The following is a 19,348-nucleotide window of genomic DNA, read 5'->3' on the forward strand; positions in this document are numbered from 1 at the left end:
ACTGTTAAACTCGACGATTCGTCAACAATTTAAAATTTCTGATACCGTGACGAATAGTTTCCTAACGTTACTCCTTGCAACAAATTTTGAGTGCTGCAAGTTCTAGCAATACGAATAATTTTAGACGTTCTTTTAAATATTAGTTTTTACAATCAATTACAATAAATAAGCAATACATTTTCTTTCGACGGCCAAAAATAATTCTAGATGGTACAAGACTTTTGCAATGTGCACTGAAAAAACGTTCGCTGCCGTAGCTAATCATGGTTTGCTAAAAACATTTTGCTGCCACAACTACAAATTTCTGAACCACAGCAAACGGTTTGCTGTTGCACCTAGTGCCATAGGCACAGTAGCAAAATATTTAGTTATCACAACTAAACATTAGCTGTCCATATTTTACAACTTTAGAAATTTAGTTGCCGCATGCAGTTCTTAGCTACGGCAGCTACACTTTTCTTTTCGTGTGTCGTTCGTTACAGTTGTAGTTATACGCGCAGGTAGAAAGTAAAAAGTACTATTTTTGCAACTTCACAAACACATTTTTTTTCCCCTTAAACTTGCGACGTGATACAGCATCTTGTATTCGGAGAGATTGCATTCGGTGAAACGTATACAAGAGAAAACTACGGGGAATAAATAATTCTAGATGGTATAAAACTTTTGCAATATATCGTTCGTTACAGTTGTAACTATACGCGCAGGTGAAAAGTAAAAAGTACTATTTTTACAACTTCAAACATATTTCTTTTTCTGAAAATTGCAACGTGATAGGGCATCTAACGGCCTGAGCAGACTGGCTGTCTTGTACTCTTAAGACATAAGACAATTATTGTGCGTTATCTCAAGACAAATGCTTAAGATGTAAAACATTGTCTTAAGGATGTCTTATACTCTTAAGACAGCCTTAAGACAATGTTTTATATTTCGAGCCTTTGTCTTGAGGTAACGCACAATAACTGTCTTATGTTTTAAGAGTACAAGACAGCCATTCTGCTCAGGCCCTAAAATACATCTTTAAGGTCCGGTTTCACCAACGTTGCTGAACTTTAAGCTTAGCTTAATTCGCTCTTTGTCTCTTTCTAACTGTTACTCTAGAAAGAGACAGACATGAATTAAACCAAGATTAAAATTAAGCGGCGCTTGGTGAAACCGGGCCTAAGACATCTTTAAGTCGTCTTTTAGACTTAGGGCCTGAGCAAAATGGCTATGTTATACCTTTAAGACAGCCTTAAGACAATGTTTTATGTTTTGAGCCTTTGTCTTGAAGTAACGCACAATAACTGTCTTACGTTTTAAGAGTACAAGACAGCCATTCTGCTCAGGCCCATACATATCTAAAGGACGACTTAAAGATGTCTTTCAGACATGCGTGCTCTATGAGCTACGAGGAATATTTTCTTTCCCGGGTAAGGGAAGAAGCCAATTTTTTTGGATCGTTAATGTTATAATACTCGACGGGATCGGCGCCGAAAGCACGAAGCGGCGCCGTTTGCAGAAGCGAGGACGAGGGAAAAACGTGATGAAAACGCCGGGCGACGGCGGGTGCAATGACTGTGCGGCGCGCTGACCCGAAGCCGAGAGTCATTCTCCCTTTCCGTTTTCTTCCGTGAGAAGCCACCGTACGCGGCTCTGGTGCACGCACACGTGCGTCGCACGTAGGATACGCGCGGCAGTGCTGTAACGCCGAGAAAAATGCACGATCCCTATCTAGCCCATCATACTAATTCGACGATTTACCGCGAAGCTTCTCATGCGCGATTATTTATACGCCACGCATCTTTAAATCAACGACGGAACGCTCATACGATGCCGATGGAGGCGGCCTCCCCCACCTCCCCCCCTTTTTATTTCCCTTTCTGTCGACCGCTCTCACCCTTCGGCGTTTCCCAGAACTGCCCCGATAAGATCTCTGATGCCCCTCATTGCGCCCGTTATCTACTTTTATTTACTGGTGAATTCTCTGGTTTCTTAATTTTTTTTTCATATCCCTCGTCAATTTCAGCACGGAGAAGATTTTCTCTTAAAATTTATCCTGAAAATCGTGAGACAGCGCGGCATTTCGAAGAATTTTATGAATTTTTACCATACATTTTATAAAATGAATAAAGACTTGGCGCCCGGTTTTCATTTTTTCATCAGAAGAGACAGAGAGTCGACTAATCTCTGGTTAACATATGGCCAGAAAATGGAAAACCGGGCCTTATTGTCGCCAGTAAATGTATTTAATGTGGAAATTAATAAACGACACAACTGGCAAATTCTAATTAAAGAGAGCAGTCTAGAATGTAAGGAGGTGGTCCAAGTTCAAATTCAGGCTGAGGTATTGTAACATTTGCCGGAATAAATGTCTTCAATTAGAATTTGCCAGTTTTGTCGTTTATTGATTTTCTACATTTTATAAAATTTAGGTAAAATTTAAGAAAACTCGTAAAGTTCTTCAAGTTGTCCCGCGATTACACGATTTTCAGGGTAAATTTTAAGAGAAAATTCTCGTGAGGAGAATTCAAAGATTCTTTAGAAAATTCTGTGTGTACGTCGATTCTTAAGATTTTTATTGTTCTCCAGCAAGTTATTGTATATAAATGTATTCATATTATAATCTTTATGACTTGTACTCTTCAGTATTGTATGAAATGTATTATAAATTGTAGTATAAGGATGCATACCGACGGAGAAAGAAATGCTAGAACGGAATAGTGACGGAAAGAAAACTAGGTGGAAGACTAATCCGACCAGAAATCGCCATCCAGAAAGATTTCGTTTCGCGTTTTCGTAGCCGGGTTCCCCATGGCAAACATTTTACGGAACTGAAACGAATTTAGAGTAGTACACGACCTGTAACAATTTGTGTGTGAATCTATAATTTATTATAATCACGTGTTCATGTTATGTAATCATTTTTCCCCCTCGAGATGCACCCTCTTGTTTGTTCTTATAAATTTATAATTTATACAATATTACTGTTAGAATATATAGGCATATACATTTACATATACACAGACCAGTTTGTCCTCCGTTGGTGTATGCTCGAATAAAATCTTACGGCGCGCGTTCTTTTTGCAGGTTCCATTATGTTTCACGTGAGAAGGAGGCCCGCGGATTACATGCCGCGGAAACGTAAAAAGAAACCAGCCGGAAAGTGGAACGAGCTGGATCACAGGTACGCCAGTTTCGGAGGAAATTGTTTTGCAAGGGACATCAGACATTGCCCTGCTATCCTCGGATTATCTGACAAATGTTCAGCCCACCATTAATTGCTCGCACTTCGGCGACGCTCCGCTGTCCTGTCCCGACCTTTAATTTTTTTCAATTGTTCAACGTTTAAGCGTTTTTGATAGAAGAAAGCTATTCGTTCGCCTTCGTACAGGTACGAGGACGAGAGGCTACCGTTCCTGCTGGAACTTAATCCTGACGGCAGCGATATCCCGAACGGTGCCGGTGTGCGACACCGATTGCAGCCAAATGTCACGGAGGTCGGGTCGGAGAGACCGATAGGACCGCAAGCGGTGCAAGCACAGACGCTGACGCTGCCGGGACCGACGGTGATGCCCAGGCATTGCGTCATAGCCTTCACCGAGAACATCGTGACCCTCACGCCGTGTTCCAGAGACGCGCACACATACGTCAACAATCAGAGGATACACCAGACAACCATTCTGCAGGTGCGTCTCTCTTCCGCTTTCGTAGTCGGGATACGTTTTGTACTTGTCAGTGAGCTCTATAACATAATGGAGTGAGTGGTCCTATTGTTCTCGATGTCGCCGAGAGAGAGGAGGGGAGGTGCTGTTGGGTGAATCTCTGTCTCTTTCTTTATTATTTGATTGGTTTTGACGATTTTCTATCTCACTCTCGGCGACATCGAGAACAATACACGGAGAAAACTTTCTGTTAAAATTTACCCTGAATCATGTACTTAATCGTGGGACAACACGGCATTTAGAAGAACTGTATGAGAGGTTTTGGAAAGTTTGCCATACATTTGACTAGTAGAATGTATAGTAAAATTTCAGAAAACTCATACAGTTCTTCAAAATGCCATGTTGTCCCACGAATACATAGTTTTAAATTTAAAAAAAATTCTCTCCGTGTAGGAAACGATAGGACCACTCACTCCAGTGTGTTATAGAGCTGACTGGTACTCATAAGACTGTGACTCAAAAACTTTTGATTGCTCTTTTTAATCCTGGGTCGCAACGAGTACAGAAAGATTAATATTTAATTTTGTATACGCGTTGATTTGAAGAGCGAATAATAACCTTCAACGTTTTACGCTTGCAGAATGGAGCTATCATCAAGTTCGGCAGAATGCACACCTTTCGATTCATCGACCCTGCGCCGGAAGAGCGCATTAGGCAGAGACAGGACTCCAACAAACAGATCGACTACGCTTACGACCGGTAAGTTGGAGAAACACGTATTCTTTTCCCTCGTCGTTGCGCTCAGGTGAGAATAGGCGTGCCGCACGAATGTTGCACGTTCGTTGCAATTTAGTCAGTACATGTATCTCCTTCATGTATCTCTATGTGAACGCACTTATAACAATAGTTCAGCTCGTTATAATTATCTTAGTGAATTAAAAAATGTCATGTATATAGATTTTTATTAGTTACCTGAATAGTAAAGTCCTTCATTAACGCACTGGTTGCGAAAGTATACAGCACTTTCGACAAATGTTAGAATTCGTAAATTGAGTAGCACAGTACAAATCTCTTTACCAAATGAGAAAAAAGAGACGAGATTAAAAGAATCTTTTTGATAGAAATGTCTAGTCAATATAATACTTTATTAAAGATCTTCCACACTCTCGACGGAGATTGTATTATTGAAACGCATTTCACGGTTTTTCTTTGTTACTTTTTTACTTTACCATTTACGTTTATTTTGCTCGATATCGCTTTACGTTTGCTTTACCGTTGTGATGTTCGCTTCGCACCCGCGCAAATGATAGACGCTCGCCGGACGCGACCAGTCAGGACGTCAGCTCGGAGAAGTTTCATCCGGGATCTGGAACGCTGAACGGCGGTGGCCAGATCCCGGGCCAGGCCCAGGAGCGAGCGGCCCCGTCGAGCCCCTCCAAGTCCGCTGTCGCCGCAGTTCGTAGTCCACGTAGTCCCACGCACCCGCCGGAGCCTACGCACAATTACGAGACCACATTCGACCTGGACGGAAACGTGGAGACCGCAAGTCTGAGCAGCAGCAGGGACGGCAACAGGTAGCAAACCAGACCGATGACTCTGGAACGGTTTATGACACTTCATCTAGTGGAAAAAAGATATTTGGAGAGTTACAGAGTCGCATTTGTAACAGAGAGAGAGAGAGAGAGAGAGAGAGAGAGAGAGAGAGAGAGAGAGAGAGAGAGAGTCCTGATTATAATGCAAAGATCCTTATTATGAAACCTTTATCGCGAATAGTTACGATGTGAAAATTCTACTAATTTTTTATAAAACGACTTAGTATGCTTGATGTAATTTCATTATTTTTTGCGATTTAGAAGCTTCTCTGAAATTCTTTTAACAGCTTTATATACGGCTTGCCGATTTAGACAAGTTTTTTTTCGGTTTCTCGAATGCACAATTATTATATTATACGTTATTAAGCATTTTTTAGAGTAGCACAGGGCATAGTAGAATATACACCTTTAACCCTTACTATGTATTATGAATATATTCGTAGAATTATTCATGTTTAATGGAAATGTACAATGTTGTATAAATTTATGTTGTCAAACTTCTCGAAATATTAATAACATTTACTTTTGAAAAGGAAGACTTGAAAGTTCGAATAGCTGAAGCGAAAGGGGGGAAATTAATGCCTATCGATTATTGGCAGGCTCTCACAATACGATCGGCAACCGCGAGGCACGGATCCGATCCTGCCAGCTGTCTTGGAGTTCCTCGAGGAGACAGAGGAGACGTTCCTCCACGCAGTCATCACCGATGTAGAGCCCTCGGCGCCACATTTCAAGTTGGCGCCAACTTATACCCTCTATCTCAGCGCGAGATATCGCGCCAGCACCCACTACAGACCAGAATTGCAGCCCACGGAAAGAGCGCATCGACTTACCGTCATGTTGGCGAATGTCGCTACCATGATCCAACGTGTTATCCAGGTATTTGAATGCGAATTATTTTATCCTTCTGTTTCGATTAATAAAACGATTTGGAAATGGCTCATATGTAAACTTTGGAATATTCCTCAACTATTTCAATGAACATATTTTTAAAAAAAGTATCCTAGTTCAGATATTTGAGAAAATATAACCGTGGCACAAGCGATTATCTATATTATAATATATGTGAATAGCAGTCTGGAAGAAAATCATGTTTCCAGGAACGTTACATGGACGCTTCGTCGTTGGCCTTCTGGTTGGCGAACGGCTCCGAGCTGCTACACATGTTGAAAAGTGACCGGCACGTGGGTGCATTTTCCACACGGGCGCAAGACATCCTGGCGGACGCGGTGCATACAGCCTTCGGCTCGCTGGTGCGCTGCGTCACGTTAGAACTCACGCCGGCAATGACACAATTCATGGCGGATGCAGATGAGCCGGCAAAGGAGGCTGGGGTGCTGCAGATCTTCTCAAACACGATGGCCTTACTGCGACGATGCCGGGTGAATGCCGCGTTGACGATACAGCTGTTCAGTCACCTGTTTCACGCGATCAACGCGACAGCCTTCAACACCCTCGTCTCGAACGGAAATCTATGCGTCAGGTGGTTCGGACGCAGACTCAAAGCGAGGCTGAACGCACTGGAGACCTGGGCCGAGAGGCAAGGCTTGGAACTCGCGAGTCAATGCCATTTGGCGACGATCATGCAGGCGACACATCTACTACAGGCTCCCAAATATAATGCCGAGGAGTTGGCCACACTAAGTTCGACCTGCTTTAAATTGAATTCACTGCAAGTGAGGGCGTTACTACAGAAATATCAACCGGCTGCGGATGAGCCGAGGCTACCTGCCGAATTGATTGAGAACGTGGTGAGAGTGAGTACATTTAAAAATACTATAATCTGTATTTTGCTGACATAAAATGTCATTTTACAAAGAAAAAATATATATATATTTACATGATGTCCCTGTTCTTCGTAACTTGTAGGTAGCAGAGAGTGTCGCGGATACACTTGCACGTGCAGATGGCCGTGAAATAAGATTAGAAGAAGAACCTGTCCTAGGATTGGCATTATTACTTCCCGAGGATGGTTACAGCTGCGAAGTAATAAGAGGCGTTCCGCCAGGACTAGCAGAATTTCTGGCACCTCTACAACGAGACGGTCTGTGTCGAATGGCGGCTCAACCCACCAGTAGTGGCTATTGGACTATTTATATGATAGATCATCACAACAATGTAAGCTGCAAATTTTTATAACTTCACAAATCTTCGCATAGTTTTTAATATGAAAATGAATTAGCAAATTGTAGCGCCTATCGTCTTTATATGTGTCAGACCTTTCCAATTTAATTAATAATTATGGAAAAATATTTTGGTACAGTTTTTTTTTTATTTCTTGCAGTTGCGTAGTCCCAGCGCAATGAGTAACAGATCGGGTGGCTACATCGGTCACATCAATCAAAACCAGGCTCAACCTGAGATACATGTTATTAAATTGCACAAGAGTACCAACGGCATGGGCTTAAGCATCGTTGCAGCAAAGGTGTATATCTTATTTAAACCTGCCCATTCTTATTTATTATATAATGTGATTACATGACATCTGCAATTTTAATTCTGTACGCATAGGGCGCAGGACAGGACCGATTAGGTATCTATATCAAAAGCGTTGTTGCTGGCGGAGCCGCTGACGCTGTAAGTAATCGTCATTTACTTGAAAATATTCTACATTTCTACATTTTTTAATGATATTAAAATTGTGTGAAGTGTGTAATAATATTCAATACATATAAATTATTATTAAATAATATTTTGCTTAGAATAGCATTTTTAGAATGTGACAAGTTTTAATTGAATATGATCAGATATATTTTTTCTTTGAAATAAAAAGTAACAAGACAATTTTAACAATAAATAAAATTGAGAAGAATTGTGATTATTATGAAATCAGAACTTAAATCTACATAAGCAAGTTAAAGATAAAAATTTTCCATGCGTTACTAAGCAAGCAAACTTACTTTTATATATCTGCTTCTAGGATGGTAGATTAACGGCGGGCGATCAACTACTCAAGGTAGACGGACAAAGTTTGGTCGGGATTACGCAGGAAAAGTACGATAAGCTTTATTTAATATGAGTTTGATAAATTCCTTAACAATGTTTAAAATATTTTATCATTAAAATTGGTTCGCAGGGCCGCCGAGTATCTTGTGCGTACCGGTCCGATCGTGACATTGGAAGTCGCAAAACAGGGCGCTATATATCACGGACTTGCAACGTTATTATCTCAACCTTCTCCTGTGATGACAAGAGGTAAGTTCGAAGATTAATAACAATAACGAATAAAATAATTTGCAGAGTTAATAAAGCCTTCGGAGCAAGAAAAAGATAATGGAGATCTTGCAATTAGGTTCTATCTAATTAGTTTTTAATTAATAAAGCTCGCAAAAAGAATATATTTATTCGTACAATGTATAATATATTACAAAATATTAGTTCAGTTTTTTCTATTGTAAAATTATAAATTTATTTGTATCAAAATAGAAAATTATTACGTTATTGTAGTAAAATTCTATCATGAAATTATACAGTTAATAATTTACTATAAATTGAATTTAATGATATATAAAATAACTCTTTCCAAACAATTATGTTTATCACTTTCTTGCTTAAAGCGTATGTGAGCAAGATCCTATTTTGTACGAAATACTGGTCAGATATATCGTCCGTGGACACTTTCTAATCCGAATAACCGCCCCGTCAGAATAACGCCTTTCGCTTCGCTTCGCTCGAAAAGAGCCTGCTTTACTAACGCTTGACTAACCACATGTTTCATGCAGCATATAAGACACGGCCAAGGTCCGAGCTCTTAGAGCCGGCGACGGAGATGACCAATAATCAACCAGCCACGTCACACTCGATGGGCGACTTATTGTCCGTACCGAAGCAGACGCCGTATCAGGATTCAGTTCAATCAGGTGCGATCCCGTCTCAATACGACGAGACATTCTTTTATCATAATCAACTCGACCGAGGTTTTCCACGAGTCAACGTCGACGAGTACCGTTCCATGCGGCAAGATCCGTTCTCCATCTTCCGTCAGAGAGGCGCGTATTCCGGTGTCTATTCCGTCGACGCGTATCGCGGCGCCGTCGACGAGAGGGAACACGTCTATCGTCCTTCCACCCCTACCGTGTCTCCCGTGCGTCTCCTGAGACCTCGTATGCCCTGTCCCCTGATTTCTATCACGAGCGACAACGAAATATCATCTATTATATATCAGGATGAGAGTGACGAGAGCGACGATAAGATCATAGAGGAAGAAGAGGGTAACACGGAACAAGGTGGAGCCGCGAATTCGAGTAATTCGAATTATTCGACGGATACTTTGGATCCATTCGAAAGGATCACCACTCCGCCGCAGGAGTATGCGGGCACTACGGAAGATCACAAATACTCGTTACTGACGGAGCCGTTGACTTTCGATAAAAATCTTTTCGATGCTATACCTTACATCGATCAAACTGACGAGACTAATTACACAGAATTCTCTGAATGTGTTCAGGCGGAACCGAGTAACAAATGCGAGCATTGTATTAAAGCCGGTTGTGACAACAATTTTAATCTTGGAGACTCTCAGAAACGCATAAATGTAGAACGCAATAGAAAGCAGACTCTGACTGTTCCAGGATCTAATTTCGAGTTGGATATGCGTAACATTCCAAACTTCTCATCGATCACTGGCTCGTTTCCTGCACATAAATCAGTATTGTTCGTCAAAGACGCTACAGCTGGGCCAAGTTCCGTTGTTGAAGCTAAATCGAGTAACTTGTCACAACTTCAAGGCGTAAACGATACCACGAAACGTACATCGGATATCGATGAGGATAAATTGGACGACATTTCCAATTCCGAAGATTGCGCGGATGAGTCCAGTTCCACGATTAACGATGATTGTGCGTCGAGTAGAGCCGATAAAGATGCCGAGGAAGGAATCTCGACTCCTAAGATGTACACGATAATGCCAGAGTTGCATCTCGATCTAAGCGGGCTGAACAGCGATGTGTCTAGTGATGAGTCCAAAACAGAGAAATGTTGGAAGTCACCGGAAGAAGTGCGTTTAGGGTGCGGCAGAGTCGCAGCGCTAGCGAAACATTTCTCGAAACTTGGCGATGCCGGTCTGATCAAATTCAAGTCCACCAAGTTAAACGGCTCCCGTCAATTCGTGTCGGAACCGAATATTATAACGCCGGACAAGAGCGACGAACATTTGCATCGACCTTGTCACGCGCAGAAAGAATACAAGTCGGACTCGGACTTGGCGAGGGAAGGCGACGAAAACTCTCGGATCTGCTCAGCTGGGAGACGCAACAATATTGTTCTAGTTGACGTCGAAGCCAACGGCGATTTCGCGATTGAGGAATGTAGGCTTCATCATTGCGGCGCTAGACGAGTCACAATTGCCAGGATCCCAGTGAACGAACAAGTTACGATTGATACTAAGAAAGATTCGATTCTGGACGAGAATCATGATCAGAATATTATCAAAGTTAAAAATCAAACTTTACTTGGTACGAAAAACATAGCTTCGTCAAAGGTTGAAAATGTATCGAGTAATGATAGCGAAGACCAGGGGTTTCTCGATATAAAAAAGGACGCAGAAGTTGCACACATTACGGCAATCGACAACAGCAAATCTACAATGGAAAGTAAAAATGTGGAGAAGTTGTTTCCAGTTAATATCAAAGATAGCAGCTCCAAGCTCTCACTCAAGCAGCAGCAAGTGATCGCAGAGCAACTCGAGCAGTTTTCAAATCTGGACAACACCGATGCGCCTCTGTTTATTCCGGAGCAAGACATGGCCTCTTGCATTTCCATGATAAGTGAAAATAACAATATATTTGCTTTTAGCGACTCGTCAAATCCGATAGATCAATCAGAAGCGACAGCTCGAGAGAAATTATCATCGTTGATCGAGAAAAACGATAACTTTCGAAAAATGAAAAAATCTTCTGACTCTTCGTCATCTTCTTCCCTGCCTCTCTCTTCGCCTCCCTATTCTTCCATCGTACTATCGCTCTCGAACATTGCGAAGAGTTCTTTGTCCTTGGAAGATGTCAGGTCACAGGCTCATCGATATTGCGAAAAACATCCCAAATGCCTATTCGTAGATATTTCTCGTTCCGCTGTTAAGAGTTGCTCCTCAGAGAACTCGTTGATGCTTTCGCGACGTACAAATGCATATTCACGATTGAGTGATAACAAACTGAACGTTCTACGAATGCGAATTGCCAGACCTCTCTGTAACAGTGAGAACAATCTGATCGGTGCCGCAATTTGTGGAAAAAAGGAGACTGAGAGAGCCGTAGATCTTCATGACAAATCCACCAAGCTGACGCGAAGCTGCGAAAGTATTTCGAGTAATAAATTTTTAACTGATTCTGACGATCAAACGCGATCCTCTGACAATCTTTGCGAAGATTCATTTTGTAAGTCTTGGAATAGATCGATCTCAAGCCCCAAGGGAAGTACGCGATGGCATCGTCATCGCTCCCTCGAAGAGTTGAAATCGAAAAAAGGCTCGAGGAAGCGAGACAGTTCGACGAGTTCTGCTTTGATTCAAGCTACCGAAGTCCAAACAAAACTTGGCAAATCCTTTGACGATAAATTAGATTCCAAGGATGGCAAGGGCGCGCAATGGAATCGTCATCTGTCTCTCGAAGAATTGGAGAAAGACTCGCGCGAGCAAGGCAGCTGGACGAATCTAGATCGAACTGCTCAAGTACAGAGATCTGACTGGATGTTGAAAAAGAGATTTCGCACAAAGTGCACAAGCTCCGATCGACCGAGAGACAGCTCTCTTAAATTATCACGTAAAAACGAGACAAGAGACGTGGAACGCTTGCGAGCGGAACGAAAATCTCAGAGCGAGTTTGACGTTTCGAGACGGAAGTCCGATTCGGAGAGGGACGGTTGGAGCTTCCGCGAGATCAGCTCGCTGAGAAACGATGACCGGTCCGTCTTGCGTAAGCTACCACCACGTGTTATACGTTGAATGTGCATTTAGTCGAATTTTTCTTTCTTCAAGCACTTTTATTCCGCCTGAATGAGACGAATGGGAAATCAACGTTCACAGACGGATCAGTGTCGCACGATTTATTAGATCTGTACATACATTGCGTTTGCTCATATTTATTTATAACGCGACCGTGATGTCCAAATGATTTTCAACATCCTCACATCTTTTTTTAATGATACGTTAATTGTTTTATGGCATGGTTGATAAAACGGTGAAATCGAAAATTGACCAAATTATTTTTACAAGATTATAGACCGCAGGCTGCAATGTTATAAAATTTTTGCAATTTTTGTCATGTACGTCAAGAATTTCAAACTTCTTTTCTTAAACAAAGTTAAGAGAAGCCAAAGACTTAGCAGAATTAGGAAATTGATTTGGTCAAATTTTGATACAAATGCATCGATTAACATTACATTTTATATCAAATTAATTTCATCATCTGGTTTTACATTATTTAAACCTAGATTTGCAAGTGTTACCCCGCAAATTGTAAAATACGACACTAATGTATTTTTGTTCTTTAATAACACAATGTTCTGCTAATACGCGGGCATGATACATTAATACAACTTTCAGGTACTTTTTTTGTCCCATTGCTATGCTCACAGTAATGTGCTTAACAATACATCTGCGATATTGCGTGCATATAATTATAGTTATGTGTAAGGATAATGCCTTACATTATGTATAATATATGCGATTATTTAATTATAATACTGCATAGTAATTGTGACAAAATAAGTATTTTTTATTGTATAAATTATACATATATTCTTTGATGTCTAATTAATCACATTAAATCTAACTCACGAACTGATCACATAACGCAAACGTGCATGCAACAATATGTTTAAGTAAATATTTAATTTATTATGTATAATACCTTTTCTGCAGAATCCAATGCAACATTGTTTTTGTTATTTTATTACAATTATAAACTACACATTGTATATCAGTTAATTAATCGTATCGATACTTTATCTACTACATCCGACTAGCGAGGATTATAGTTTGTTGAAACAATGCATATACAAACTTGTTCACTGTAGCTCGTCATTGCCATAAATGTCTTCACAGTTGGCCGTATGACATTTTCTTTTTCCGCCGCTTTCAACGTGTCAAAGTTAGACTTCGATGAGCCAAGAGAGCGTTTTCGTTCTCGACAAATGCTTTGCGTATGTGCATGAGTGATCATTTTAATATTTCGCTTCGGCACCTTCGTGTTCACCAATGCATTAACTCAAAGCTGTCTCTTTGTGTACCCGCTTGGGCTACCGCAGGTCCTCGTCGCATGAGCGAGCGGGATTTACCGTCGCGGCTTGGACACGACGCCACTCCTCAGCAAATCCACAGCAGCAAGTCTGTGCCGGCATTGCATAGTAAGTAAGAACGAGCTTTGTGTGTGCATATCATGCCCGAATCACGCGGCTTTGTCGAGTTTCTTCACCAGAGAGATTAGCGTAAAAAGCAACGTCTGTCTCTTGTCGAATCACGCAGCTTCATCGGGTTTTTCACTAGACAGCTTTAACATAAGAGGAACGTCTATCTCTTATGATGAATTTAAGTAGGACAAAGATATATCCGATAGAAAAGTACGTGAGGATACGTTTACTCGCTTGTACATAAAAATTGGATTCACGTAGATATGGGTACCGAGACCAAGCCACAGCACGAGGTGTTTAATCCCGGATACAGCAGGGCTTCTTCCAGCAACAGCGTTACACCGCCTGTTCAACCGCCCCCTATGGCGACGATCAACAGCGCAACTTCCTTACGTTCCAGGTATATTTTAATTTTCAGTTTTTTCGCGTTAAACGAAGTTTCGTACAACTTATCCGAAGGAAACTGGAAATAACTTCCAGGAATTATTAAGCGCAATTTTTTCGAAAATGTCTTATAGGATCTGAAATCAAAAGTTTAGTTCAATCAACTCTTTCTTCGTGTATTGATATATTCAGTATTATTATAAATTGTACATTCTGTAAAGTATTATGAATTATTCTGTATACAATAACGTGTTAGGTCGAGCCACAACTTGCACGATCCCATGAGAATCGGAACTTTACCGCCCACCGGCTTGGTCAACAGGCAGCAATCGTCACCTAATTTAAATCCAAATACAACGCACATGAACGCACCGTCGAATGCACATGGCACGGAAGCGGAGCGATTTTATCAGAATCTGAGTATTTATCGAAATCAAGACTCGGCGGTGAAGCAACAAATTAATCCACAACAACCAGATGATAGGTATAGATATACAGTACAATTTTTATATATCTTTAACTTTATATTTCCCTATTTTTAAGCATTTCTTTTCTTTATGATTCGATTCAAAATGATGTTATGATTTTTCTTAAATGTTCTCAACATTTTCTAAATTCTCTGCTGCGCCTTGCAGGAATCCTCAGCACGTTCAAAAGAGTACCCTGAGAGGTTCGCAGAACTCGCTGAACCGTCCGTCTGCCATGGAAGTCGGCGGCCACATCCGAGACCGTCCGACGTCCGCGTACGTCATCCAAGGCCAGCAGCAAAGCTACTCGGCGGTCAGCAATCAGATGCAACAACACAGTGGCGGACCACCGCCGCGTTCCCAATCCTCGCGCGACATTATCCGCCAAGAGGCGAAGATGCAGGAGATGCAGGAGGAGGTTCGTCGACGGGAGTTGCGTGGCTGCGCGCCGCTGCTTAATCAGCATAGACCGCCGGGGATGTACAACATCGGTGCTCGAGTGGCAGCTCCTCCCACTCAACAGATGTTGAATACCTTGAACGTACGCTCGCCAAGACCACTCGGTTCCACGTCGAGTCTGGGCCCGACCTCCAGCTACGCCGCGAGGCAAAACGCGCCCAGTTACAATTACCCGGACGCGCAGTACGCATCTCAGTATAACAGCGCGCAGTATGGTCAGTACGGTCCGTATAATCAGTATCATCCCAACCGATATCCGGGTATCGGAGGTCAATACGGCCCGATGATGCCCAAGCCGAAGAACGAGACGGTCGCGCGCGGCCATCAACCGATGCCCAATGAGAATCTGCTCGGTAGAGAATCGAGCAGTCAGGAGACCAAGTCCTATGCTGAACAGAACCGACAGTTTGCCGGCTCGCAGAACAGTCCGCACTATCCGAACGGCAATCTGGACCAGCGTGTCGATCAGTATGGGAACGAGAACATTGTCAATCGTGCACAAAACGGGGAGAGCCACTCTATGACGACGTCGGAAGTGCCGCCCACGAGACCGACTCTACCGTCTGAGGATACATTCAGCGACAGCCCACCACCACCACCGCCCAGCACTTCGACGCACCCTCTGTACAAGCAAGCCGATACAAGGTACGCAAGTCGTATTTTGCAAGTCGCTTGTTGGTAATTAAAGATCCCGGATAACGAAGGAAAATGTTGCAGGTATACCGCAAGCATGCAGGATCCACCACGAGGTAGTTATTACCCTGCGGGAGGAATCAGTGCCATGCAGCAACCGCGTCAGTATCAATATAGTGCGACAAATCCTTGGCAACGAGAAGAGAGAGAAAAGGTAATGAATGAAAGAATAATGAGCGAAAGCGTTAATAAGTGCAAATCAATTTAAGCAATAATTTTTAGATTCTGGTTTTTACATTGAAATTTTTGTCCATTTGTGAACAATTGTACAAGAACTTATTAAGAACTTTAGTAGATTTCTAGAATTTGTAATTTCATTATATATATATTTTTAATATAATAAAACATTTTTATTTGATATTGATTGGTATCTTCAGGAACAAGCCCGTAGGAGAGAAGCCGCTCGACAATGGCGAGATCAGCAGATCGCCGAGCTGAGCGCGCTGACGCATCGAACGCAGCAACAGGAGGAGCAACTGCGAGCTCTTCAACTGGAGAGAGACTTCCAGAAGCGAGCGGAGGAGATTGCCAATCAGGACGATGACGAGGAGAGCAACGATGTAGACAACGAGAGTGTGCAGCGCGTTCAAGGTTTGCTCAGAATGGCGGCCAGTCAGGATAGAGCTCTTCAAGGAGGTCTGCAGCCACCAATTTTATCGAGAATGATCACAGGCAACCAGTCTATGAGAAGTGGTTTACCTCTCCAACCCCTCAGCAGTCAATCAGTCACCAGCAGCCATGCTCACATTCTGACCAATCAAACGGTGTCTCAGAATGTTGGGATGAGTGGTCCTGGTCAAGAACATAGTGGCTTGCACGTGCAACCAAGTCAGCAACAACAGCAGCAGCAACAACAACAACAACAACAAGCAGCGGCAAGTCAGAGCGAAGAACATGTATCGACACCTAGTTATGGCACATCTCTTGGCCACTTCAGTTCCAGTCAGAAATCTTATTCCATCGGCACGTCGCATTCCGTGGAAGACAGAGAACTGCAACGAAGAATGGACGAGGTGAAGCGGAAGCAGGCTGAATACGAGGAGAACCAGAAGAAGCAGGAGGAGCAGCAGATGCAATCACAGCAGCAAACGTATCAGCCGAGCCAACATCAGCGGAGCCAGCTGCACCCCGGCATGTTGCGCTTGGATAACTTGATTATCAATGGTCCCAACGTATCTATGCGTTAGTAGATTAAACGTGAAGTTACTTTATGGATTGAATATCGAATTTTGATTTCTGTTCTCATATTTCTTTAAAGAAAATTTGTCTAGAAATACATATTTTGCTCTATTAACGAAAGATTCACAGATATACTATATTTTTTTTGTGCTTATTGAATGTATTGCATATTTCTTGTTTTATTATTTTACTGAAGATATTTCTTTTATATAGCTTCGCAAAATAACGTAAACGATGCACCTCCGCCACCAGAACGAGGCTCCAGTTACGCCGTTATGTCTCAGCAAAGTGCTCTCAGATCAAACGGCTCGACCACATCAAATCTACCTCCCACTTCTCAACAACCAGCGTCTATGAAAAGGGTGTCTTTTCACGATTCGAATGCAAATAGCGAGTCAATGCTGCGCAATGTGTCATCTGGAACTTCAAATCCGCCGTCAATCTCAATGGACACCATTCGAGAAGATCCCAACGTGAGTGGTTTTCTTGCATCTATTTCTTGTAACTCTTATTATTTACCTGCTTTAATTTACTTCTAATTTATTCTACGCTTTCTTTTGACATAATTGATATCGATTTAAAAAATTGTAAATCAGTATTTCGCATTTTTTTTTGTAATATTACTTTAGTATCTTTGTCACATTATCCTTTGTACTAATTTTGTTTTGCGAGAAATAATTTGAGACAACAGATCTCATTCCTATTTTCCGATGTGCGATCTGTAGTGTAGGTAATTAATTAAGAAATTAATATCCCCTTATGGGATTAATTCATATCGCCAGTACAAAAATTTATTATAAATATGAACATCTTGTCGAAATGCTTACGATGGCAGATAAACAAGTAAGGTATAAATGTTAAAACAGATCGTGCTACATCATGCTGTCTACGTTACGATGTTTACAATGCATGAGCTGTCAGTTATAGTAATTCTCGCCTAATAATCATGTACGTTTCATTCGAAGGATCATCATTCGCTGTATCTAAAATGTTCTATTCATATTTCATCCTACATTTCCTATGTGATCTATATTCATGTTTCATGTTCTGTATCTGACTAATGCTAGTCTCTATAGTCGTTGCTTTACGAGTATACTACGCTGTTTGCCCCCGAAAATTACATACCTGTTGCTCCAACAATATGTCTGACTTTAAACTCGATCTTTCTTCGGTAAGAATTTAATCTGACAATGAGACTTATCATGCTTCATAATATATTACATGTTAGATACTTTGCATTTTCATGTCAAATTTATTATTCATTAAGATAAATTACATTAATTGAACGAATTATAATAGTTTAACTTGCACCATAATGACTGATAATGATGATGCACTTTTATTACTTAAGATTTTTTAATTTAATTCATTTAATAAATTAATTCTATCTCTGTCTCCTTCAAATTTTTTGTATTAAATAGATTGCTTAGTAATCTTAGCTGTCTTGGATTACATTCTTATCGAAGTCCTTGTACATGTATATGCAAATTGCGCAAGACATAATGTGTTGTTATTGATATATATTTATAACTTTTTGGAGACTTATATTAATTTATATTGGACGAGTGCAACATAGATTGTACCCGATTTTTGTAAATGTCGTTATTGATGTTGCACAATATTCGACAGCAATGTTCGTAATATTTACATATTATACACCGCTTAAAGGATGCCATTCTTAGCATTTGAACATCAAGTGATTTGTCTTGATTGAAACGCGAGAAAAAGTACAACAAATGACGAAGAAGTTTATTCTCGGCATCTTATATTACACAAATTCGAAAAAGATGCAACAGTTGATCATGAAAAATATTACCGAAACTTATCTACGTGAGCCAAGTACAAGCATTATCAGAAGAGACTAATACTATCTGTTTGGTGAAACTATAAGTTTTTTAACAGTTTTCCGTTAACCAAATAATTAATCCCGACGAGCACGAGATCAACAGTTGAATAATTTGAAGAATGCAATCCAGGAGAAGTTGTTTGATTTTAGGAAGATGTTGTCTTTCACTACGTAATGCCAGATCTCACATATCGATCCATACCAGCATAAGATGAGCAGCAGAGCTAAATTCGAATTTTCTGCTGCACATTCCTTCAGTATATATTTTTATGTCGCATCTTTACCACTTGTTCCGTTCATTGCAGAACACTTTGAACAGAAAACTCCTCCATCTTTCGTGCGTTAAAAGACTATATTTTAAAATTGTTTTGAGGAAAAAATGCGCATTCTATGATTGTGATAACTACAGGTACAGTTCAAATATTGCAAAAAGATTACAGAAAATGATGGAAACTATTTGGCTTATTGAATAAAGACTTTTACATGCCATATAACCAAATGACTTAATAAAAAATCCGGCACGAACTTTTGCACTCGCCTAATATATTTGCCAATTTGATATACGTATACTCCATTATGTAATTGTGCTTTCAGAATTTTATCAACGACGCGGAGAATTTATTAGCCTCTCCCAAGACACCGGACGGATCCGGGACTTCGTTTACTGGCGCCACCCCCGGTGTGATTGGGGCTCAAGAAGTCTACAAGTGAGTGTGTGTTGCATACACACTAAGATTTAAAGAG

At 41.1% G+C, this 19,348-nt stretch overlaps 1 protein-coding gene across 8 annotated transcripts in view; it reads left to right on the forward strand.

The window, feature by feature from the left end:
- LOC105564713 (afadin) overlaps positions 1 to 19,348 on the forward strand; it is a 53,693-nt gene that overhangs the window by 32,830 nt on the left and 1,515 nt on the right. For 4 of the 8 annotated variants that reach the window (XM_012017315.1, XM_012017316.1, XM_012017314.1 and 1 more), the window contains 20 exons: positions 3,067 to 3,163; positions 3,371 to 3,665; positions 4,282 to 4,400; positions 4,952 to 5,215; positions 5,833 to 6,112; positions 6,334 to 6,990; positions 7,103 to 7,351; positions 7,518 to 7,658; positions 7,745 to 7,810; positions 8,154 to 8,227; positions 8,310 to 8,428; positions 8,956 to 12,141; positions 13,475 to 13,573; positions 13,838 to 13,976; positions 14,217 to 14,444; positions 14,596 to 15,531; positions 15,604 to 15,733; positions 15,957 to 16,761; positions 16,972 to 17,231; positions 19,199 to 19,311. In XM_012017315.1, coding sequence (XP_011872705.1) covers positions 3,067 to 3,163; positions 3,371 to 3,665; positions 4,282 to 4,400; positions 4,952 to 5,215; positions 5,833 to 6,112; positions 6,334 to 6,990; positions 7,103 to 7,351; positions 7,518 to 7,658; positions 7,745 to 7,810; positions 8,154 to 8,227; positions 8,310 to 8,428; positions 8,956 to 12,141; positions 13,475 to 13,573; positions 13,838 to 13,976; positions 14,217 to 14,444; positions 14,596 to 15,531; positions 15,604 to 15,733; positions 15,957 to 16,761; positions 16,972 to 17,231; positions 19,199 to 19,311 — 8,257 coding nt within the window. Of the gene's footprint in view, positions 1 to 3,066; positions 3,164 to 3,370; positions 3,666 to 4,281; positions 4,401 to 4,951; positions 5,216 to 5,832; positions 6,113 to 6,333; positions 6,991 to 7,102; positions 7,352 to 7,517; positions 7,659 to 7,744; positions 7,811 to 8,153; positions 8,228 to 8,309; positions 8,429 to 8,955; positions 12,142 to 13,474; positions 13,574 to 13,837; positions 13,977 to 14,216; positions 14,445 to 14,595; positions 15,532 to 15,603; positions 15,734 to 15,956; positions 16,762 to 16,971; positions 17,232 to 17,593; positions 17,602 to 19,198; positions 19,312 to 19,348 lie in introns of those variants that run through there. The other 4 variants (XM_012017318.1, XM_012017320.1, XM_012017317.1 and 1 more) reach the window with 4 other exon arrangements.

Source organism: Vollenhovia emeryi, unplaced genomic scaffold, assembly GCF_000949405.1.
Source record: "Vollenhovia emeryi isolate VEMERY1.0 unplaced genomic scaffold, V.emery_V1.0 DF939160.1, whole genome shotgun sequence".
Taxonomy (NCBI): Eukaryota; Metazoa; Arthropoda; class Insecta; order Hymenoptera; family Formicidae; genus Vollenhovia; species Vollenhovia emeryi.